Source organism: Paramormyrops kingsleyae, chromosome 23 (assembly GCF_048594095.1).
Source record: "Paramormyrops kingsleyae isolate MSU_618 chromosome 23, PKINGS_0.4, whole genome shotgun sequence".
Lineage (NCBI taxonomy): Eukaryota > Metazoa > Chordata > Actinopteri > Osteoglossiformes > Mormyridae > Paramormyrops > Paramormyrops kingsleyae.
This window is the reverse complement of record NC_132819.1, coordinates 10178305-10204067: the sequence shown is the minus strand read 5'-3', so window position 1 is coordinate 10204067 and position 25763 is coordinate 10178305. Positions and strand designations below refer to the sequence as shown.

Here is a 25763-nt window from a genome sequence, read left to right as displayed (position 1 = left end):
GGAGGGTGGCTTGAAAAAGCAGAGTGATGGTATTGAATGAATCCCGGGCTGCTTTCTTTGCTTGTCACAAAGTCGCCTAAATGTGTTTGAACATCCTAAAGGCATGAGCTGCGGCTACCTGCATGGAATTTGGGCTTTGCTCTTTCTGCTTATGCCAGCAGATGGATGTAACTTCCCTCAAACACTGTGATCTTATTACATTGAGTTTGTGTAGTTGGCAGTGAGAATGTATCATTAGCAGTGAGCATAAATGCACAGATACACACACAGCAACAGCAGCGGGTTGTATTAAATGTTCCAGATGTTTTATTAGTGTTGATTGCCCTTGCTGTGTTTAACGTGACCTCCACAGTGTTCCCCTCGGCACCCCTGCAGCGGGGTGAGGCTCAGCCAGCCTGTAAGGGTCCCAGAGGTTGTGTGGCTTCAGGATGATTTTCACTTTCAGACCCCTACAGACACTCTTATTCTCTAATGTACAGCAACCGGCTATTTTCACAATGGCACTTTCAAAACTTCACAAATTAAATAAAAAATGACATAGTTCGATACCTACAGAAAAAGAGATTTTAACTTCTTGTTTCTTTGTAACATATTTAAATTTCCCTTTTTATTTCTTGAATTAAAAATATTTTTTCCTAGAACACAGAATGGTTTCTCTTAATCAGTGAGGAAGTGACCAAGAACAATATTTCCCACAGTGCACACAGACAGACACATGATGGACACCCACAGAGTGAGCGAGCATGAAAGAGGAGCAATGTGCTTTCTCAGGAGCAAAGAGAGAAGATGCTCCCAGCCACTCAGTCAGAAACAACAGACACTTAAAAATACACCTTAAAAATCATTCGACCTCTAAAAAACACCACTACAACCAAAAAGGTTACAAAAGGGGCCGAATGACAGGGCTACGGAATGCTCTGTCCCCTAGAGGGACTTGGCAGGTCCAGGGAGACTCAGAGTGGCAGTGACTCCAATGGGAATGTTCAGCAAGAAGGGTCCGCACAACCCAGGGGGGGTAAGAAAGAGGGACAGAGAGGGAGGGAGGAAAAGGAGAAGAAAGAGGGGAGGAAGGGGAGGCAGTGAAGGAGTATCATATTCACAAAACTGAGGCTTTTACAAGACATGATGACCCCGCCAATCTACAGGACCACTATGCAGCTGCCGTTTGTACATAGAGTAGAGTAAATAGAGCGGTATTTAGGTGCACAGCAATGGAACAGCACAGAGAAACAGTACCATAACAGGATGTAAACATTGCACTGTACTGGCAGGAGTTCACTGAAGGTGTAGTATAGAGACAAGCCAGCTAACAGGGACACATTCTCTCCTTTCTCAGGTCAGTCCTCTCCACGTCGCACACCACGGGTGGCGTTGTCATGGTATTGGGCTTGGGAGGGGGGGGGGGGGTAGAGCAGGATGACTAAATACACAGGTCACCATTTAATAGTATGTTTCCTTTTCCACCCATCCTGTAGAGAGAGACACAGAAAGAGAGAGAGAGAGAGAGAGTGCAAGAGAAAGTGAGAGAGAAAGGGAGAGAGAGTGAGCGATAGTGAGAGAGAAAGCGAGGGAGAGTGAGAGAGAGTGGGGAGAAAGCGAGAGAGTGGGGGAGAAAGCAAGAGAGAGTGAGAGAGCGTGAGAGAGAGTGAGAGAGAAAGTGAGAGAGAGAAATAGTTAGGAGGTCCGCTCAGTCATCCTGAAATCTGTAGCGTATCCGTATTGATTGATGCTATTGTGCTGATATGCCTGTTCTGTAACAATTGAAAGTGTTTCTATTGCATCTCTTGTATGGGGGGGGGGGGAGGTAAGGAAACAAGGACTTTGGCTTTGAATGAACTAAATCACAATTATAAGCACAACTGAAAAGTGTGTCTTATTCGGCTGAAAGCCAATCCACTCGGAAGGTTAGTCTGCAGCCCTGAGATTGGACAGCATCGTGGTCTTGGTGTGCATCATGTGGCAGCAGAGAAGTGATCCATTTTCAAAAGATCATGATTCATGCAATGATGATATGAAAAGATTTCTAGAATTTATTTTTCTTTATGACGTAGTGGAAACTACAGTTTTGGTTTACCTTTGATTTTTGTGCAAATTATCTTTTTTATTTAATAAGAGTGATTTTTCATTCTTAGTTTTCGTCTTAGTTCCTGTTAATGATAATAACCTGGCCACCCATCAGCTGACAAGTGGCCATATCAGAATCAGAAATCAGAAATCTCGTGGGAATCACTGGCTCCGCGTGGTCGTTTAACAGCCGTGACACAGAGTAGGCGGCGCAGAGGGAGCCGGCAGAAAGTAGGACCGTTTACTAGCCAGTGTAATATGAGGCCATTTACAGGGGTAAGATGTCATTGCCCCAATACAAACGGCTATTAAGGGTGACTTCATACACATCAGGACTCTTACACCAGTGTAGCCTGAGACCTCATTAAGATCATAAGTCTCAAGGTTGTGTGTCTCGCAGGCAGGGAACGTTTTTGCTTGTAGTTTTCAAAGTGTAGTATGATGATTGGCTTGGGATGTTTTGAGTCCTGCTGTGCCGAGGTCATGTTAAATTCCTCCTCTGTCGCCGGATCTAAACATGACTGAAACCTTACGGGAAGTCCTGCAGCACGCTAATCAGAATCCCACCTCCTTCATCCCTCAAAGAGATGGCAGCTCTTCTTCTTGAAGAAGAAGGCCCAATATCCCACTACACAAAATCCGGGACTTACACCACAGCTTTCACATAAGGTTCCTCATTTAGGTTCTTGATAATATACTGTGAGGAGGGTTCTGTTATTTTGTGTATTACTGACAATGGGCTTTGACCAAAAATAAAAAAGAAAGCAAACCGAGTGTTATTGCTGATGCATCTGAGGACGTGTTTGTGACACAGTGTGAATGAGGATGCCTCCATACCTCCAGGGTGTCTGCGCAGGAGGAGCTTTCGGATTTCGTCGTAAACAAAGATGAGGAAACTGTAGGGGAAAGCGCAGAACCACCAGAGGGGCCTGGAGAGGAAGGAGAAGCGGAGTGAGCCTCCTGCAGAGAGACGCAGCAGCAAGCTCCGGGCATTCGGGGGGGTACTCATACTCACTTCAGGGGGTACATCCTGAGCGCCACATCCATGCCTGGGCAGTAGGACAGGAAGGCGGCCAGAGCGGTCTCCTCAAACAGCCCGAAGATCAGGATCTTATTTCTGAGAGAAACACAGCAGAAAGCTCAGAAACACGAAGGGCCTGATCGCAGCCCATGGTCGTACGGACAGGCCGCTCAGGGCAGGCCGCTGAAGGCAGGCCGCTCAGGGGACTTACTTCATGCCCTGCTGGAAGACTGAGTTTCTGCGCGTTTTGCAGATGATAACGTCAGCCCACTGCACCACCACAATGCTGACGAAGAAGGCCGTGTGGCAGGTGAACTCCACAATCTTCCTCTGCTCGTAGGTCTGGGGGGTAAGGGGGGTGCTTAGTGAGGCCCGGGATCATGCTCAGGTGGGGGGGGGGGGGGCGAGGCCAACAGGACACCTGACTTACCCACTGCTGGCCGTAGCTGTCCTCCAGGTCGTTAACGGAACGATCATCCCATCTGAGACGGATGCCGACCAGCAGCGAGGGCAGGAAGCCGTTTTCTGCCAGAATGACGAAGTAGCTGAAAAAGCCGCCCAGGGCCTGGATCATGCCTACAAAGGGTGGCATGGAAGTGAGTAAGAGATCAGGAGATGGGGGTCACAGGTAGGAGCACAAAGCACCACAAACTGCGCACCATCTGCCCATGACACACTGCCTGTAATTCAGCCGAATGCTGAAATTCTAAAGGATGCTGACAGGTTAATCTAAAGGCTCATACTGGTTTAAATGACACTGCATTAAACACAGCGCCTTCCCCCAGGGAAATGCATACATTTCCCATCATGCTCTGGTATACATAAAAATTTGGAGTTTATTAATCTCTGTAGTTAAATGCAAATGCTTTCCCACTAGAGGGCAGTGCGGACTGGAAGATGGGCCATGCAGGGCACAGACCGATCTGTCCGTAGGCGATGCTGATGAGCCTCTCATTGACCAGCTTGTCCACTCGCGGGTTCCTGGGCTGCCTCTTCATGATGTCACTCTCAGCGGCCTCATAGGCCAAGGAGATGGCCGGTACCTGCGGAGCACACAGGCCAACGTCCAAGCGGCAAAAAGTACAGGAAGACCCTATTCTGCTGACAGCATATGAAGTACAAAGGAGTGCAGCTTCACTCTCACCATGTCAGTGCCCAGGTCAATGCAGAGGATGGTGATGGTGCCCAGTGGCAGGGGGATGTTCACCATGATGAAGAAGAGGAAGGGGGTGATCTCGGGAATGTTGCTAGTCAGAGTGTAAGCGATAGACTTTTTCAGGTTGTCGAAGATCAGGCGACCTGCCAGGATGACATGGAGGCGTGTTGGTCTTCACCGGGGCAGCCCTGTGTCTAGTTCTGTCTCACTCTGTATCACCCTGTGCTGTCTCACTCTGTGTTCTGTCTCACTCTTTGCGTTGCTCACCACAGCAGCTCTGTGTTCTCTGTCAGCCTGCGCTGTCTCACTCTGTGTTCTGTATCCCTCGGTGCTTTTTCTCACTCTCTGCGTCGATCACCACTGCAGCTCTGTATTCTCTATCAGCCTGCGCTGTCTCACTCTGTGTTCTCTATCACTCTGTGCTGTCTCGCTCTCTGCGTCGATCACCACTGCAGTTCTTTCTCAATCTGTGCTCTGTATCACACTGTGCTGTCTCACTCTGTGTCCTGTATCACTCTGTGCTGTCTCACTCTCTGCATTGCTCACCACAGCAGCTACATCTCACTCTGTATGACTCTCTCCGTTGCTCACCACAGCATCTGTCTCACTCTCTGCTGTCTCATTCTCTGCATTGCTCATCACCGCAGCTCTGTGATCTGTCTCACTCTGTGCTCTGTCTCACTCCCAGATTCTCTCGCTTACCCTCTTCCACACCCGTGACGATAGAGGCGAAGTTGTCATCGAGCAGAATCATGTCAGCAGCCTGCTTGGACACGTCGGAGCCGGAAATTCCCATGGCGACACCAATGTCGGCCTTCTTCAGCGCTGGTGAGTCGTTCACTCCATCGCCAGTCACAGCCACAATGGCTCCCTGCCAAGGACACGATGTGGATGGGGGTTACCACTGCCTCAAGTCTGTCTACAGAACGTGACACACAATGGCCGTGAAAGGCTTTTTACGCCAAAGACAGAAAGATTCATTGGATATAAAACAGACGATAGACAGCATGTTATGGAAAAGCATTAATATATGGATCAGACATAACAATTGGATAATATAATGTTAGTGTATGTATACAAGATGCATGATACTGTGTATAAAATTTCAGAATGATTTGTTAAATATTTGCAAAGTGTATATTTTATATTATACATAAAAAACTAAATACTAAATGTTTCCATGTGACTGCTACATGTGACTGTGTTATAGCAACTCTCTGGTGTTACGTTGATCATAGTCTATTCATGTTTGGACATAAACGGTGCAAGAATGTGTGGAAGTTTGAAATGATCAGATTTTCGTAGTTAAATGGTGCAATATAAGTTTCAGTTCAGTTGCATTTACTTTGACATTTTTTCGATTTGTGCTGGAGAATATAGTCTTAGTGAGAGCAGGGAAGCATGTTTGTCATGACACAGAGTAGCTGGGGCAGACAGAGCGAGTGGCGATAACGATAATAGCCTCCCTAGGCACAGCCAGAAGCCATAAGGTAACTCTCCAGTCTCTCAAGGTCGTAGACAGAATGGTTTAGACGAATGGACTGGTGTTGGCGCCAACCGAAGGGGAACTAGCTGATTAACAGAAAACAGCAAATCCCGCTACAAAAAACTGCATGAAAACTAATCAAGGACAGGTGCTTTGGCGCTGGGAGGACACATAGCTGACACCGAAAGGGTGGGGAACCAATCGCAATGCGTAAACCGGACAGGGGTGTCAGTTCGCTGGCGGACTAACCAATGAAATCTCATTTCTTGACTGACGAAAGATAATCAAATATACTATAAGAGGAAGTGTATGAATCATGCATGGGCAGAGGCTATTCTCCGGTTTCTCTTCTCCTGTCAAATCGTTGAGTTTGATTGTTTCAACTTCCACAAAAGTAGACAGACATGGGGGCGCTATGCTGACTCATCGTATGGGGGGGGGGGGCACCTGTCTCTGGCAGCCTTCCACGATGATGAGCTTCTGCTGAGGGGACGTCCTGGCAAAAACAATCTCAGTATGGTTCCTCAGCACCTCGTCCATCTGTTCCTGAGTGAGGTCTTTCAGGTCTGTCCCGTGGATCACGCAGGCCTTAGCATCCCTGATGTGCGCATATGCACACACACACACACACACACACACACACACACACACACAAAAGTCAGCCTCATGTCAGCGACAGCACAGTACATAAACGAGAATCACTGTGTATCTGCTCGAACATTACCTGCAGTAGCATGTAACTATTCATTGCAGACATGCAGCTAGAGTATAGCCCTTCCTGTGTGTGTGTGTGTGTGTGTGAGCGAGTATGTTACCTGGGATTGACCTGGCTGACTGGAATGTTGAGCCGGGCTGCTATGTCCTCCACAGTCTCATTGCCCTCAGAGATGATGCCCACACCTTTAGCGATGGCCTTGGCAGTGATAGGGTGGTCCCCGGTCACCATGATGACCTTTATGCCGGCAGATCGGCACTTGCCAACAGCGTCAGGCACCGCAGCCCGGGGCGGGTCGATCATGGACATCAGGCCCACAAAGCACAAGTTGTCTGTTTGGAAGTTTACATCATCACAGTCGAAGGCAAAACCCTTGGGGTACTTGTCCTCGGGCAGTAGAAGGTGGCAAAAACCTAACGCATGGAGAGACAAGTGTTAATGTGCCATACTGTAATATGTGGTGATGCAGTGAAGGTTACTATGGTTACCAATGAAGGTCAGTGTGGTGAAGCAGTGAAGGTTACTATGGTTACTGATGAAAGTCAGTGTGATGAAGCAGTGAAGGTTATAATGGTAACCAAAGAAGGTCAGTGTGATGAAGCAGTGAAGGCTACTATGGTTACCAAAGAAGGTAAGTGTGGTGAAACAATTATGGTTACTATGGTTACTAATGACAGTCAGTCTGATGAAGCATTGTGGTATGATAATTAGTGAAGGCCAGTGTGCTGTACAACATGGCGGAATGAAAAAGAAAAGCAGTCTCATTTTCTTGTCAGCTTTCAGCTTGGCCTACAGCCCCCCAGCTCACCTAACACCCTCTCCCCCAGGCCACCCAGCTCCAGATAGGCATTCTGAAAGGCCTCCTTCATCTCCTCATCCATGGGCTGCTCCTTGCCCTGCAGGATGATGGTGGAGCAGCGGTCCAGGATGCGCTCCGGTGCGCCCTTCATCACCAGCAGGTAGCGGTTGTCACTGGGATCCTCCGTCTCATGCACAGACAGCTGCAGACACACATGGGATCACAGCACACACGTGATGAGCTGTTACGCTGTTAAATATTCTGATGAATTAATGGCTCAAACTGCAGTCTGTATAAATGCCACGTGACAGCATCTCCTAAACCAGCAAATAATATCCTTAGAGTTTAATAAGAAAATTTCGACAATGATCCCTAAGTATACTCGCTGGCTAAAACCATTTAGCAAACGCTCCCTCTATGGTGTCGCTTAGCAAAGAGCATCCCAGCCCCAGGTCTTTAGGAAAGATAGGATGAACTTAATTAAATCCAGGAGGAATCTCCGGAAATTGTGATCTTCTAACTGGAAACAAACAACCTTGATGCGGATGCTCCAATATACCCTGCAAAGGACATTCCCTGCAGGTGTAACTGAAACGTGCAGCCTTGCGCTGAAACGTAGGGACTGCTGACCTCAGTCCCTCTCGCAAGTGTACATGGGCACAGCTGCATCACAGTGGCCGGGGCCCCACCCTCACCTGGTACTTGTTGGTGGAGTTGAACGGGATCTCAGCCACCTTCTTGTTGTTGTCCCTCATGGATTTCACGGCGCCGCAGGACAGCTCGATGCACTTGAGCAGGGCCGACTCGGAGGCATCCCCTGCCACCTCCCTCTTGAGGATTGGCATGCTCTCCTGGCCGGCCTTGAACACGGCACGATTGCAGAGCGCAGCGATTCGTGCCAGGGATGCCCACGTCACTGAGCTCTTGTCAAAAGAGGTTCCTGAAGATTTGGGAGGTGCGAGAATCCATGACATGATCCTGCCTGTGACAGCACTGTGACATTCATACTCTACAGCAGTGTTTCCCAACCTCGTCCTCAGGGACCCACACCCAGGTCTAGGGAGCAAAAACACGCACTGTCTGTGGGCCCCCAAGGACCGGACTGGAAACAATGATCTACCGTAAATGGGGTGCTACACAAAATGGCTGCCATTCCAGGCCTCACCAGACTGGTCCTCCGTGGTGTCTGCCTCATGGATCTGGTTATCGAACCACATGTGGGCCACGGTCATACGGTTCTGGGTCAGGGTGCCCGTCTTGTCGGAGCAGATGGTGGAGGTGGAGCCCAGGGTCTCCACGGCCTCCAGGTTCTTCACCAGGCAGTTCTTGCGGGCCATGCGTTTGGCAGTGAGAGTCAGGCACACCTGGGGAGACAGGGAACCGGTGTGTCACGCACGAGAAACTCTCCCTATTTAATAGGGATGTATTTCCTCAAGCTGAATCATGTTCCCGGCCAGCTGTTAAAGCTGCGGTTAATATATTAGCCTTCCACACACAGCTTGGTACATGAGACATTGGACTGGATCCATTATGGCCCAGTAACCGAAGTGAGTTTCACCCCGCTGCTCTATGATTCTTCTCGTATCTGCACAGTGGAGTGTTTGGTGTGTATTGTTATCTATACACTGCACTGTGAAATTCCTCAAGCTGGAGGGTGAGAGATTAATGTTCTATTACTGGACATGTAGTGCTAGCCAGGCGAATCACAGCAGGGTATCGATGCGCTATTAGAGCCTTTCATTCTGACTACAGACACTATAAAAGCAGAGGTGCTGCTACACATCAACAGTGCTGCAGACTGAGGGGCAGGACCTGTGGTTACTGAAAATACACACAAAGTCAGCCTCATGTTATTTTTATTTCTTTGTCTTTACAAAAATGCAAATCATGGCCTGTCGTGCATTAAGTCTTATTTATTGCCTGTTGTTCCATCCACAACCCTGTACTGTATAAGTGTTAGGAAGATGGATGTAGGAACCATGTTGAATATTGCTGTTGTTGAGCATCGCAAATAAATATTGGATGTTGTACTTAATGTGTTGTACATATTCATCGTAGAGTCTGAAAGAAATACACAAATGACAATTCCATTATACGCACTCACCGTGACTGTAGCCAGCAAGCCTTCAGGGACGTTAGCAACAATGATTCCGATGAGGAAGATGACGGCCTCCAGCCAAGAGTAGCCGAGAACGAGGGAGAGGACGAAGAAGGTGACGCCCAAGAAGACGGCCACGCCCGTGATCAGGTGGATGAAGTGCTCGATCTCCTTGGCAATAGGGGTCTTTCCAGTTTCAAGGCCGGAGGTCAGGGTGGCAATCCGGCCCATGACGGTGCGGTCACCCGTGCAGACCACAATGCCACGTGCCGTGCCTGGGGGGAGAGCAAGACTCCAGGCTCAAACTCATCCTGGAGGCCAGTGTCAACATCATAGGCACAGTGAGTTGTGCAGGACAGGAGCACGGTCCATACTGAGCATTCTGTTACGGCTGAACGGGAAGTAAAGGTGCACAGATTAGGCCATGTCCCCACAGTGCCTTCGAGACAGCGAGGCACGATACCTTCGACACAGTTGGTGGAGAAGAAGGCGATGTTCCGTGTCTCCAGGGGGTTGTCATGGGTACAGTCAGGTGATCGGGTCTGGGGCTCTGATTCTCCAGTAAGGGAAGAGTTGTCCACCTGAATGAAACAAAGTGATTGATTAAATTTTATGTACATTATAAAGATACCTTCTAAACATACATTAACATCACACATTTACTGAGCAGTACTGTAGTGTGCACATCAGAAGTGCACAATGTGAGTGTAGAGTCAGTGTACTTACCTTACAACCGTGAGAGGAGACAATTCGGAGGTCAGCAGGGATCCGATCCCCCCCCTTCACCTCCACCAGGTCTCCTGCCACCACCTCCTCAGCATTGATCTGCATCTTCTCTCCTTCACGGATCACCAGGGCTTGCTGAATCATGTGACCCACAGTGGTTAGCGGTCACGCACAGCCGTCGTCACACTATTGCAGCAGCACATTCAGCAGCGACTTAAGCATCTAGATGAACAGCTGCAACAAACACGATTACAGAAAAGTCTCCTTTCCATACCTGCGGCACCATGTTCTTAAAAGATTCCATGATTTTGGAGCTCTTTGCCTCCTGAAAGTAGGAGAAGCAGCCGGTGATGATGACCACAGCCGACAGCACGATCCCCAGGTACAGCTGCAGGACAGAAGAGGACAGAAAGTAAGAAATGGGGGAACGATCAATCAGCTTGCAGTTTCCACATTCCAAATCCCCACAACGATCTCACCCTTCGTCACACTGACCCTTACTGATCCCATCCCATGGAAACACAGCCACACATTTTCCTGCCCCCCCCAATATTGGCCACGCCTACTCAAATCGGTCCTGTCCGTCTCACTTACATTGTCCCCAGCTGGCTCGTCCTCCGTGGCTGCCTGGATGGCATAGGCCAAGAAGCAGAGGATGGCTCCGGTCCACAGCAGGATGGAGAAGCCGCCAAACAGCTGCCGGCAGAACTTGACCCACTCCGGGGTGGTGGGGGGTGGGGTGAGGGCATTGGGCCCGTCCCGGGCCAGGTACTCCGCTGCTCGGGCATTGGTCAGGCCCTTTGGGGAGGGCAGAGAGGATTTGTGGGTTTACTATAACCAGTAATTTGACTACAGCTGTGTATTTACTGTGCAGAAATCAGGAAAAACCAATTCAGCTAAACTACGAGTCTTTGGACTGTAGGAGGAAACAAAGGGAGAATCAGGGTGGAGTTAAAGCTCAGCCCTGCAGGTGGGGGACCACAATGCTGCCAACAGCCACCCAAAAGCCCCAGGCACTGCACTGCACTGCACTGCACGTATGTCTAATCCATCCATGATCTTGTGACAATATTAAATCTCCAAGTGACGAGTATATTACTTTCCATCGCCGATGTGAATGGTCACCCAGCTCACCAGCATGATGCTCACCTGCACAATGTCCGTGTTGTATTTCCGACACACCTCCTCCACAGACATCTTGTGCTCGGTCTGGGGGTAAGCAGAGAGACCTTAAGTTAAGGTACCGTGCCCTGGGGGGAGCCAGAGCATAAAGGAAACTGTGTTAGGAACTCACCAGAGGGACCTCCTTCTTCAGGTCATCCAGGTCCTTGGTCTTGGGCTTCTTCTTGGGAGAGTCCTTGTCATCACCATCCTGTGTGGTGTCCTCATGGTAATTGTCTGAGCGACCGAACTGTGGAGCAGAGAAGACAGCATCGAGCAGCAGGAACAGTACCATCACCCATGTCGGTATCACTGCACTCTGTCAGCCTCATTAAACATACAAACGGACGCATTCAGAATGCAAGGATGGATTTCATAGACTGCATCTAGCCGTCCGCTGATCCGTCATTGGCTGCCTCCTCCCTTGCACTCTGGAACACAAGCCGTTCCTGGCTCACACGCTAACACCAATACCTCCACCATTTCTTCTCTCTTACTCCATCATCTCTCCTCTTTCACTCCATCATCTCTCCTCTCTCACTCCATCATCTCTCCTCTCTCACTCCATCATCTCTCCTCTTTCACTCCATCATCTCTCCTCTCTCACTCCATCATCTCTTCTCTCTCACTCCATCATCTCTCCTCTCTCACTCCATCATCTCTCCTCTCTCACTCCATCATCTCTCCTCTTTCACTCCGCCATCTTTCCTCTTTCACTCTGCCATCTTTCCTCTTTCACTCCATCTCCATCATCTCTCCTCTTTCACTCCATCGCCATCATCTCTCCTCATTAACTCCAATACCTTCATCATTACTCCCCTCTTACTCACTCCAAAACCACTATCAGTGCTTTCTTTGCACTCGCTCCAAAACCATGGAGAGAAGTCACCTCTCTTATTTCATAACCATGGACAGTGACCTCCATGCTCGTTACAGAACCATGGCCCACTGGATCCTCTCTCTCCACATATAGCACATAATCAGAAAGAGCAGCCTCCTCTTGCTCACTCAAAAACTATGATCTGTTGGCCCCTTTCACTCTCATAACCCTGAAATACTCGACTGGATAAGATCATATGTACAAAGGAATTAAAATGTTATGATTTCGTGCCTGAATTATTGTTTAATGGTATAAAGCAATGTTTCTCAACCCAGGTATGTTGTGAGTTGGGAGGAAGCAAAAATATGGACTGTTTTGGGTTTCCAAAGCACTGAGCTGAGAAACTTTTGTATATTATACAATGCTGTATCGTACCCCTTCAGCTTAATACAATGATATCTCCCCTTATGGTTTAGGGTGTTACAATACGTGTCTATATTCATGGTATATAATACAAAAATATACAGTTAGCTTAAACATTTAGCAATTCTGACTAGGTACAGTTTATATGAATTGTATCAACAAAACAAGTCTGTGTATATATTTGCATTGCAAACACCATCAGAGACAACTGATAATCATAATATTTGAATATGAAAAAATGCTACAGTAACATGCAGCATTAACATACACCCTGTCAGTTTTTAATAGTGATGCGACTGAGGTATTGATCTGATGGCTTTGTCACATTTCCACTGGTTCCCTTTCTGAGGGTTTTTGGGGGCTTTGAATAGCAGCTGTATCATGAACATCTGGATTTTCATTACATTCCTACGAATGATAATGTTACTAATCAGTGTTTCCCCTAGGTTTACAGCTTTGGGGGGGGGGGGGCAGACGGACACTGACAGGATTCATGGTGTTCATGTGTTACTTTTAATGACAGCAGTCAATATAACAACTGAACTAAACATCAGAACATTTCTGCTACTCGCAGGAGAGCGAGTGTTGCCATCTTCACCACCCTGGGAAGCAGATATTTTTGTCTGCTTTTCAGGTGGTTGACGCGACGTAATTTTCCGACCCGCGCTCTCTGTCCGCTGGTGGGAGTGTGCTCACTTGTCTGTGCACGCACGTATCTGTGTGTGCGCATCGGGGCGGAACTCCGCCATGCGCGATACAGAGAGCAGAGGAGAATTGTAAACGCGCGACCGTGTAGAGACAAAAATGACAAGCTGTTGTGTAAGTAAGATAAATAACATAAGGCTATTTAGTTTGTTTAATAAAAGGACAATGTATAGACCTGTTCTATAGCAAAAAGGTAACCTTAAATGACTTCTGTTGTGATGTAGCACTATATAGAAAATAAAATTAACTTGACCTTCAAGGGGGGGCGGGAGGTGCCGCTGGGGGGGGGCGGGAGGTGCCGCTGGGGGGGGGCGGGGTACCCCCTTAATATAACGGTAGGGGAAACACTGCTAATGGCGCTACTCTTCATAGGATATCAAAACAGAAAATAACCTGCAAACATACGCCATACGGCCCAAGTAAGTTGGCAGTTTAGAGATCGGTGTGAGCGTATGTGTCTGTCTGAGTTCTGGGATGTTTATGTGGGTGGTCTCGGACGGGTCTCTGTGTACAGTTATTACTGTAATTGAAATGAACATGTGTGAGTCTTTGTAGCCTCTAGCCAATGAGCTCTGTGGGGATTAAGGTCACGCACCGGGATTAACACACTAAACATGCCTGCTGCAGCCACATGGAGTCCCTCACAACACACTCTTTCCTTTGCTCTCAATCGCTCTCTGTCTCTAACAGACATAGAGACACACGCACAATTACTGGCAAAGAGCTCATACAATCCAAGGACCATTCCCAGAGATAAGGCATATGTGCTACAAACATGCTGGCAGGCCTTCATCTACACACAGATATGTGAGTGGCTTTCTGGCAGCTATAGGCCGATACAGCAAGGTGACGCTCTGAAGTCAGACTCAGGCTGCTGAACCCTGACAGGCCGTATCAGGCCGCGCCTCCCGTGCACTACAGCAAATGGGCACACCTGCTGCACGGACGCCAGCCATTACCCAGCAGACATCATTAGTGCCTTAATGCAGCTCACCAGCTAGAAACAGAAAAGGAAAAGACCGTTCATGCTGTTAAGGTACATTACTGCCCTCTACCTGCTCTTAGTTACGTATCTGTGTGTCTCTGTGGCTCCTCTGCTTAGTCTTCCATACATCTAATGCCCGTTTCCCCTCAAAATGGCGTCTGCTGAGGTCAGCAAATTGTGCAGGGAAATAATCTCTGATAGACGGTGCCTGATCAGGGTGTGGACCCTGTCTCATCCTGCTAAACTAGAAGAACACCAACCTCCCTCAGCCATTCCATGTATTCGTTAAATTTAATTATTTCATTAAATAACTGAGCTAAATCAGCTATTGGTTAGCCAAACAAAATGTGCTTATGGTTGAGTCATAAATGCATTGGTGTGTGGGACAGTTACCGTAAATGCTGGGGTGACTTTAGGAGAGGTTTTGAAATGGCTACACTGACACCTTGACAGACAATATAACAGTTTTACACTAACAGGAAGATCATTTACAAATCATTTTATTTGCTTATAAATAAACATGCACTTTAAGGCTTTCTTTAATGAGGTAATTCACAAGATTTAAACCCAGTTACAAATGACCAGGTAAAACAGATCATACGAATCATCGCTTATAGCAGTAATACAACACAGTATAACAGGCTATAGTTATGTAAGTAAAAATCCGTCCTTTGGCTGAAATGCATCAGTCAAATTTTTGTTTTGAACATACGTTTCGATATATATGTGACAAAAGTAAGTACGATGTTAACAGTAAACAGAGCAAAAACAGCCTACAAATACCACTGTGGCAAAGCGATATGCGGTGGGCTGTACCACCACACGGGGAGGGCAGGTTCATTCTTACGCAGGACCCCGGAGAGAGCTATGGTCTATCCTTCTGCCTCTGGCATAGATTTGCCCTATCACATTTCTTACTGGGGAATTTCCTATTCGGGCCACGCCCACATTTAAAGCATAAATCACGATGGGTGATTCCCTCTCAATAATCAGGATGACACCAAATCTATACAAATCCAGCAGCGATCTCCACAGTATGGGGCTCACTGCAACCTTCAAAATGCATGTGAAAGGATGGTTTTGCTAAGGTTAGACAAAGAGTCCACCAGCAGAATTCAGTATAAAATAATTATTTGTGCTCGCACGTTGCCACGCCTATGTAAAATGCATAACAGTTACTACAACTACATTAAAGCCGAGACCCAAAAAGGAATACGCATGATTTAGCGCTAATTGTTGGTGTCTCTAGTGGTATAAATTGGGCATACACCTATTTTCAGTACAACTAGTGCTGGATGATTTTTAAGCTTTTCAAAGCAATTCAGTTCAAACGTCCTCATGTTCGGCTGCCGATAGGTGTAAATGCAGTCGTGAACGTTCGAGATGTAGGGAGCCGGCATTGTACAGCCAGGGGGAGGAAAAAAGGGGAAAAACGTATAGCAAGCATCACATCATATTAAGGGGTGAAAATTAATTAAGCCACATTATCAGATGCGTATTCTCACCCAATATAAATGAACCAAAACATCATGATATTAAATATGCATGAATTATTTGTATTTTGTTTTGGGAACAATCAAAGACATTTTCTGTACATTTTCTTCGTAATAGATAGAAAAAACTATAAAAATACAAACCTTACAGTATTAAAATGGCCTTTCTCATTAACAGTACACCTGCACACGTATAATAAGCAGAGTAATCTGAGTGACACAGCTGTGACAAAGCGAGAGAAATAAAATCGCACATCTTTTCAGCCAGCAGCCGCATTATGACGCCTGGGTGGGTGATTCGCTGTCATGCACAGACCTGACGCAATTTGCACAGTATAGTCGCGCCAGCTAGGGAATGTTCATTTAGCTGTGCTTTACTGAAATATCATACAAGGAGGTGATGACCTGATCTCCAATGCTATAACAATGAAGCGCACTACATATATCACAGTCACGCATTTGAACGTTTAATGGATCCGCATTAACCGCATAATTTATTGTACATGTTAGTTCTTTTTTTTTGACTGAGGCACCCCACCTGTACAGAAAGACATCTGATTTCAGACTTGGCAAAAGACGCGTTTATATTATATTAAAACAGATAGACGAAACGACTGTCTTACCCCCATATTGGCGATGGCTGTCGCTTTCCTTCAGCTGATGAAACGGTTGTTTTTGCTCTGCACACTTAAAAAATGATGGAACAAGAAAATTACAGTTCCCTGCTCAATTTTCGTTTTTTTTTCTTGAAGGAAAAAAGAATACGACGGTTACAAAAAAATAATAATAAAATATACTGTATCAAAATAGTGTCAGAATTAATATGGGGATACGTGAAAAGATAACGAGGCTGACATTGAGCGCCTCTGGGAGGTTTTATTCAAATTGAGAAATATTTGTGTTTTATTCTAATAGTATAATGACAGGCGGGGTAGCTAGCGAAGATGCAGGTGTCTGACTAGTCGATCTGCGGCTGTCGAAATAATACCGTTGAAAAACGGAGCCGTGTCGCCTGATTTGGTTTTTAATTGTGGTCTCCCTCCGCGGCGCTGCAATCAGCAGCTGCACCCCCTTTTTCTCCTCCGCACCACTCTGCCTGAGGAAGAAGAGCCAGCGAGTATGCGTACGCGCACTCCCTACAGCCCGGAGATCAGAAACGGCGCGCCGACGGACCCGCCCAACGGACCACGGCCGCCTCCAATAGGGAGCGGAAGCGTTTCGGAGCGACAGGCGAGACGGCCACTCATGTCAGAGAAGAGCCGTTGACTGGCAGGTGGATGGTGCCGGCGCCACGCCCACTTTACTGCAGAATTCCTGGGCTGCCAGGCAACCCGTGCGCGCGACCTTGGCCGAGGAGTTTGAATGGGCGCGCAGCGGTTACCTATCTTTACTTTCGCGTACAGATTGCAGTAGTCTGTGCATTTCGTGAAAGCCCAGTCACCTGGAAAGCCATTGCTAGTGTCACTTATCGCATACATCCAGTTGTATCCTGTTATTTTACAGATTGTGATGAAATGTACCAGTGGCGTCTTTGCAAAAATCCCACCTTGATCTCCTTTCCACTACACCTACTCAGGTATACAGGGAAGAGCAAGGCTTGGAGTCCAAGCACTAGTAGGGGGAGGAACAGTGATATAACAAATCTATCAAGCACAGGATTCAAACCAGCAACCTTCCGATCACAACTACATAGGTCGAGCCTGCTGAGCCACAGACCATTCCTGGGGATGGGGGCTTGCAGCCATAAGTTTAACTTTGATAACTTTTGGTTAAGAGCATACTCTCTGGTTTTTGGTGTCTGTTTTCAGAAAACTAACATTTTCTGAAAATCTTAACATTTTCGTTTTGTTTCTGAAAGTTTTTTTATATATATATTTCACTGATATATTCAAAGCTTTACATCTTCAGTCACTATCTTCGGCTCCTGTTATTAGCTTAAATAATTACCACATGCAGCACAGAGAAAACGGCTGGACAAAAGCAAACCAAGCTGATAGACGGCAGAATTCAGTCAGTGAGACATTATCACATACAAAGAGCGTGTGCGATGTGTGTGGGTGTAATGTGCGGCCGCTGCTGTCAGGACACCTCCCATGCACTCTGTGTTCATGTGAATTTTTGCAACTGCAACAGCATCGAGCATGAATGCATGAGAAGAACTTCCCAAAGCTGCAGGTGTTGTAGAATATGAATGTCCAAACATTTGACATTATCAGGGCTGCCAACTTTGGGCAGCTGGCTGGCACGACATTTTCAATTTGAGACAAGTCTGCACATGCATTTACGTGTATGTAAGAGTTTTATTATCTTGTAAATAGTCTCTAGGGTTTGCAAACCATCCCAACACTTTTGATGTAGATAATTTTAAATTTATAATGGAATAATATAGATTTGCCATTAGATTTCTTGCGTGAGCGCGAGAGTCTGAAAGCGTGAGTATGCATGAGAGTTGGCAACCTTGTATCATTTTCTCTTACATGATGCACAAAATGGGAATTCATAGTATTGGTATTGCTTGCATTGATAGGATTATCTCAGTATCTTTTCTGTGCTTCTAAACTCTGCCATGTCTGTGTCATTTGTGTGTGCATATTTCATATATTGCTGTCTCTTTTTCTGAGAATAAACTAAGTGTCTGTTAGCTCAATTAATTTATTGCCCCCCCCCCCCCCCCCCAAATAAAAAGGGATTGCTGCATATACTAGAGACCCTGGATATTGGCATAGCACTTCCAGATTTTGTTGGAGGAATTTCAGAGTGAGTTGCTGAGCCTGGAGAAATTGGGGGTTAAAGGTCTTTCTCAGGGGCCCAACAGTGGAATCTCCCGGTTGACCTTTACCACACCTATACCCTCTGAGGCACACCTATACCCTCTGAGTTACACCTATACCCTCTGAGGCACACCTATACCCACTGAGTCACACCTATACCCTCTGAGGCACACCTATACCCACTGAGTCACACCTATATCCTCTGAGGCACACCTATACCCTCTGAATTACACCTATACCCTCTGAGGCACACCTATACCTACTGAGCCACACCTATACCCTCTGAGTCACATCTATACCCACTGAGTCACACCTATACCCTCTGAGGCACACCTATACCATTTGAGTTACACATAATAATAATAATAATAATTGGTACTTTATTGAGCCCCGTGGGGAAATTGTTTTTACGCCTCCCTCAACTTGCTCTTTGTAGAGCAAGCTGTCCGCATATACCCTCTAAGGCACACCTATACCCTCTGAGTTACACCTATACCCACTAAGCCACACCTATACCCAGTTTTGTCACCCCTAAGCATAACAATAAATATTTATTGCATCCTTGTATTTGCAAATGTAGCTTTTTTAGGTAGTAGGCATTTTCCATTCTTACTTTCCTTTGGATCTCTTTGATTTATTTATTAGTGTTCTAACTGGATTCTCTACCATGTTTTAAAAGTTTGGTTTAAAGATTTTTTTTCCTAAACTGAATATATGAACATAACATTGTATGTTATAGAAACCTGGGATTTTTGAAGCTTTTCTACTTCAGTAATTATTCTGTTGTCATTCGAGTGCATCAGAAATTCAGTTCAAATTCACACTCAGTCTGGTTGAATCCAGATGACAGGAATTATTTAATACTGACAAAGCCTTTTTCTGGAAGTTAATTTAAATTTGTAATTTCCTTTTCCTAAAAGATTGCAGAGACTGTTATAATATATTTCTAGTATTCTGGGAATAATATATTAGTAATATATTTATAAATGTTGTCTAATTTTCATCTTAGATATTTCCTTTTGATTTTAAAGGAAGATAGGAAGAAAGTAACTGAGTAAACTCACACCTTTTCTATCATCCACTTTCTGTGCCTGGCATGGTAAGCAATGTGAGGCGCTTTGTGCTTGAGGTTTTCAAATACATTTTCTGCAACCACTATTCAGGGTTACAGAGGGTCTATAGGCACAAGGCAGGAAACACCCCAAACCATCACAGACCACACTGACACCCCATTCACACCTATGCATAATTTAATAAGACAACTCACCTTAGCATTTGGGACTGTGAGAGGAAACCCCATGACGACACAGGGAGAACAACCAAACTAGCAGAGACTTGAACGCTGATCTCCAGATGTATGATGTACAAGATAACAGTGTTAACCACTGCACCACTCTGCCTTCCATGAATGCATTTAATGCGTCCAATAAAACGCATTAAAAATAAGAACTTATTTTCTAAAAGATGTCAGTCATAACCCACTTACAGAAAAGGACAACAGCAATTTAGGGCCCTGAAGCACCCAAGGCAGAGGTAAGATTCTTTGGGAGGTGGTTTTCATTTACAATGCCGTTGGATCGATACCTTTTAGACGTCTAATTGTCTTTGCAGCTGCAACAAGAGGAGCACTACTGCAATGTGGCCTTCCCAGAGTACGAACCAAAGAAGGCTGGGTGTGGTAAAATGGGGAGAAAGGAATTGCTTACAAGTCAGTCATCATCTTAGGCAGCGAACTTAAATGGACTGAGCTAGGGCACTATTAGTCAGGTGAATACACCGTTTACTACACAGGAAGTGAATAATGTGTGCAAATGTGTAATTTTTTACAATCAGGAAGGACATTGGAAATATTGCATAAAAAACTGCAATCAAAGTCATACAGCAGGGTAGGCGGCCCTGATCTTGGACTGCCGGGATCCAGCATGTTATCCATCCTACCCGATGAGTTACTATCTGCCGGAGATCAGGCATGATTCATCAAAGACCAGGCAGGATAGAAAACCTGCTGGATACCGACACTCCAGAATCAGGGCTGCCTACCCCAGATATACAGGCCTTTGCCCCCAAAACTGATGCAGACAACGAAAAAAATCGAAAAGTCTACTAAATAGACAGGACATGCAAACGAGATATTTTCCTGGTGATTTAATACCAGAGTGCCAAAATCGATAATGAAAAGATAGGAAATATGGGCGGTCAGTATAGACTTGGAACCAGTAATGAAACTGGAGAGTAACGAATCAGCGTCTTAGAATTCAGCAACCATTTTATTGCCTCATTCTTCAAGAAGCCACATTGTTTCCTGTGACACCTTTGAACTTTGGTGTGAGCCAAAGCCATTAAAATGGCAGTATAGCAAAGTAAATGGATTCCTTATTAAAGGAAACCTGAATTTTTACGTGAACTTGACACACAAATGACCAGATTAATCATATTTTTGGGGAATGGAAAGGACAAGAGAAAACTTAAATAACTACCTCCAAAATCCATCCATCCATCTATTTTCTGTAGCCGCTTTTCTGATTCAGGGTCACGGGGGGTCCAGAGCCTATCCCGAAGGCCTATCCCAGAGCCTATCCCGGAGCCTATCCCGGGGCCTGTCCCGGAGCCTATCCCGAAGGCCTATCCCGGGGCCTGTCCCGGAGCCCTATCCCAAAGGCCTATCCCAAAGGCCTATCCCGGAGACTATCCCGGAGCCCTATCCCAAAGGCCTATCCCAAAGGCCTATCCCGGAGCCTGTCCCGGAGCCTATCCCAGAGGCCTGTCCCGGAGCCTATCCCAGGGCCTGTCCTGGAGGCTACAGGCACAAAGCAGGGAACAACCCCAGCTGGGGCGCCAACCCAGCACAGGACACAGCCTCCAAAATATTTAGTAAAATGTCTTTTTTTGAGATACCGATGTTTAAGATTTTGACTTTTAAAATTTTTTTTTAGAAAGCCAATTTTACTTTTTTCAGATTTTTATATTTTGAATTCTGAGAATAGAGAATTGCTCCAGCAGAGTTGGCAGGTTGTTGAACATCTCTTGTTATGCAACCAACAACCAAACTAGGTCATCTGCATAAAGCAGGACTTGTACAAAATGACGCTGGAGGTGTGTTGATTTATATGTTGTACAATGTGTCTCTTACAGTATGGCTCAGACCACAATCATTTAATGAAATTTCATTTACATTATGTAGATGCAAATCATTTCAATAAGAGCATGGTACAGCACTTCTGACGTTCATTGATGATATATAGTGGTGCTTTGCGAGAGCCTGTTTGGCAGCCCTTCAACTCCGGCCTCTGTGTGTGAGGGCCTTGCATCTCCTCACATTTTTGTGGCATTTTGCTCGCTACTCGGATTTGCTCCTGCGGTTCAAAAGCATGCAGCTAAAGGGATTCGGTGTCTCAAAATTTCCAGTGGGGCGTGAGTGTTAGTGAGCGGTGCACTGGGGTTCCCCCATAGGCGCGTTAATCCTTGGGTATTTGCAGACACACGGAGACTCTGTGCTGGGCAAGCAGTTATGCAAGAACATTGCATAGAATACTGTAAAGTGTAGCTATACATGTGATTTTCTCTACTTCATGTGCACCCTGTCGTTGCTAAGGTTCCCTTTCTTTCGTGCCTGTCATTTGACCCCGGCCCCTCCCTCAGGGCGTCTCCATCCAGAGGCCCTTCTACTGATGGATCCAAACACCTCTTATAAATACAGTAGGCATTTTCCAGGATGTCACAGAGTGACTGAGGGCATGCAGTGGGACAGTGTCCATCCAGAGGCCCGGACACGCAGTGCGGCAGTGCCCATCCAGAGGCCCGGACACGCAGTGCGGCAGTGTCCACCCAGAGGCCCGGACACGCAGTGCGGCAGTGCCCATCCAGAGGCCCGGACACGCAGTGCGGCAGTGTCCACCCAGAGGCCCGGACACGCAGTGCGGCAGTGCCCATCCAGAGACCCGGACACGCAGTGCGGCAGTGCCCATCCAGAGGCCCGGACACGCAGTGCGGCAGTGTCCACCCAGAGGCCCGGACACGCAGTGCGGCAGTGCCCATCCAGAGGCCCGGACACGCAGTGCGGCAGTGTCCACCCAGAGGCCCGGACACGCAGTGCGGCAGTGCCCATCCAGAGGCCCGGACACGCAGTGCGGCAGTGTCCACCCAGAGGCCCGGACACGCAGTGCGGCAGTGTCCACCCAGAGGCCCGGACACGCAGTGCGGCAGTGTCCACCCAGAGGCCCGGACACGCAGTGCGGCAGTGTCCACCCAAAGGCCCGGACACGCAGTGCGGCAGTGTCCATACAGAGGCCCAGGTCTGCCACACCCTGGAGTCTAATGTCATTTGACTTATGATGAATATGGTTGTGCTCTTTCTCAGGCTGCCAGGGAGTGATTCCACAGGCTTGGGGAACGATCATCAGGAGCCCAGGTCAGGATGGCAGCAGGCCGACAAGGAGAAAGGTCTGTGAGAAGGTGCAGGGCAACTTACAGGGCAAAGCATGGAGAAGATGAGGAGGAATCACCTAGTGGCCCAAGGACTCCAACAGTACAGGCAGAGGTATTATACGCATGCAGGTCTCTCCATGTGCTCCTGACAAATGTCACGCAGGTCAAATTAAACCTGCCTCAAATTATTTGAATATATTTGTTTTTAAGGTACTTAGATATGATCACTGTAATTAGGGTTAGGGTTACTGAGTACTTCAGGACTTGGTTCATTTCTTTCAGCTGATGGAATCTGATGCTGGTTCAGGGATGCAGGGCAGCAGTCTGCCTGGCAGACAGTTAGCATGTTAGGGCTCATCAGTTTGATGACTGAGAGCCACGCAGTGCGTCTGCGAAGCAGATTATTGTGCTGCTGCTCGCCTTGAGTTTCATGGGCCGAGGTTAATAGTCAGATAGCTGGAGTCACTATATTGTAAAACCCGCAGGCCAGTGTGGTAGCGTGTGCTAATCCTTGCCAGAAGCTGTGGTATCATCACTCCCTAGGAATCTACCTGAGGTAGCATGACTGTGAGAACTGCTTTTGAAGGATTTTGCTGGGCCAGTCTCGCGGGAACCAATTTGGCAGTTCTGCATTTGCGATCCGAGGCAAGTCAAAGGGATGCAGGATCACGGGTGAATCTAGCTGCCTTGCAAAGAGACGAGACTTAAGAGAGGCTGCAGCGACACCATCTTACACACATATAGACTTTGTTCCTGTACTCATACATGCTCTGGCAGTGTGTCTGTGTCTTTAAGGCTCGGCTGGGCACACCAGCCAATCAGGAAGGAAGAGGGTGTCCTTGTGAATGACCTTGCAAGAGCTGGGAACTGGAGGGAGGAAGGGTTTGGAGGAAAAGAACAAGGAGAGAGAGAAAGGGAGGATGTGATAGAAAGAGAGATGGAGAGCAACATCGTGTATAAGGCAACAAAAACGAGAGACGACAAGCAATTAACATCCACCATAATACATGTTAGTATATAGTAATACATAGAAATGCAGGAAGAAAATGGGCTGCGGTGTAAAATCTTATGGTATTTGCCTAAAAGCATATTCATAAGGGAAGCGAGAGGGTTAATGCTCCCCTTCAAGAGATAAAACTGTATCTATGCTGATGAAAGGTGACAGTCCCCTTCTATTCCACAATATGAGTGTTATGGGAAGAGCGGGTAAGGGGCCGGCAGCCATGTGGACTGAGGCACAGACATGCCGACCAAGTCGACATCAAAAGCCTAGCAGCCTCGTCTCTTTCTCTGTACTCCTGTCCATCTCGGCTCCCTCCATCTTATCCTCTGACCTCTATCCCTTCATCCTTTCCGCACTCCTCTTCATGGCTGCCGTCCTTCATACCTTCTATCCATCCGAGTTTTTCTCCTTCCTATATAGACGAGGCCATTCTCGGTAATCGCCGGATCTCCCTGTTATATGTCCCTCGCTACCCACACTCATGCTCGTTCATTATGCTGTGGAGAACAGGGTGGAAGGAGGATTGTGGTTGCTAGGCAACCCTCCACCTTGCGTCATGCGGTCACGTGGGGTGGTGACCCTCACAACTGTATGTATCACTCAGGGAGAGCGTGACTTGGCCTCTTTCGCTCACTCGCACGGAAAACAATAAATGAGGCATCGACAGTGAATCTACAAACATGTTTACGAGTCACCACCTCTGGCAGAATGGGCCATGTTGCGTTCACCCCAAAATCCAGTGTAACTCATGGTGACACACAGTCAGTGCATTTTAGTCAGAGAAACTGCATTTACTTGCATGATATATACAGATAACAAAGAGGAAATATAATTTAGATATATACATCTGTAGCAAACAAAGGGGGTAAACATGTACTAAGAGATTTCGACATGCATACCAAATACCATGTATTCATACACACAGAATTCTGCAGATACATAGTTTGTAAAATACCATACTAATGATTAACTGCCAGACTACATTTGACATCTGTGTACATAATGCATACTTTTTATTTGACATTTTTATCCAAAGCAACTTCAGTAGCAGGAATGTTGTGATTTTTGTGGTGCTCTCTGGGACTTGAGCCTACACCCTATTAGTTGTTAGCACAGTGCGGCACTGGTTGAGCAACACGTACCACTGAAAGGTCTTGCGCCTTGCACCCCGTCTCAGCTTTGTAACTGTGTGGAACTCACCGGTCCACTCCCTGTTCTGTGGGTTTTTCCCACACTTCACACAATCTTGCTTTCCATCATGCATGTGCGTGCATGTGTGCGCGTCTGCGCATCTGTCTGCATGCGCGTGCATGTCCTGCGACAAACTGCAAGCCGGGAGCTCGATAAACAATTGGAAGACGGGCCGATAGGTATTTTAAAAGTGAATTTTAAATGTAAACGTGTAAAGCGAGAGATTGACTGCGGCTGTTTATATGTATTTCCTGATGAGAATTTCTAGGAACCTAAGGATTAGAAACTATACACGTGCAAAGCCTGCATTTTAATATAATCGTCACTGTCAAAGGGGGTTTTAGGTTGAACAGTGAAATGATCAGTTATATGTGCATGGGGACATTTAGATATGAATATATCATCCAATATAAAGAAGAAAAATGCGGAGCCATTTTTACTGACACCTTGTGTTTAAGGATCAAACATCTTCCTTAGGCTTCTATACTGTGCGTAATGTGAACACACTCATTAAAGGCTTATTACAGATTACAGCTCACATGTAATGTAAGACCAAGATGACCTGAGGAGGCACAGCATTTTAGCTCCACTGCATAGATGTGGACGGCTCTCTTTTTTGTACTGTATTGCACATCTCCGGCTGCAGAGCTCACACCTTACAGGTCAGACACTGAAACTAGCCACACTCATGCCTGCTCAGCCCCAGGCGCCCGCTTGTGGG

The 25763-nt window shown here is 46.8% G+C and overlaps 1 protein-coding gene across 1 annotated transcript; it reads right to left on the bottom strand.

Annotated features, from left to right (window-relative positions):
- Window positions 1-283: 283 nt before the first annotated feature.
- LOC111839715 (sodium/potassium-transporting ATPase subunit alpha-3) lies at window positions 284-16789 on the bottom strand. Its single transcript, XM_023803902.2, has 22 exons — window positions 16641-16789; window positions 16276-16339; window positions 11360-11476; window positions 11215-11274; window positions 10660-10863; window positions 10340-10453; window positions 10066-10200; window positions 9803-9920; window positions 9346-9614; window positions 8407-8605; window positions 7937-8181; window positions 7251-7443; window positions 6543-6855; window positions 6175-6325; window positions 4944-5112; window positions 4230-4384; window positions 4005-4128; window positions 3516-3661; window positions 3297-3427; window positions 3080-3181; window positions 2902-2993; window positions 284-1469 (listed from the first exon to the last, which is right to left on the bottom strand). The coding sequence occupies exons 2-22, from the start codon at window positions 16279-16281 to the stop codon at window positions 1441-1443; spliced, it is 3072 nt and encodes a 1023-aa protein (XP_023659670.2). The 5' UTR covers window positions 16282-16339; window positions 16641-16789; the 3' UTR covers window positions 284-1440.
- Window positions 16790-25763: the final 8974 nt, after the last annotated feature.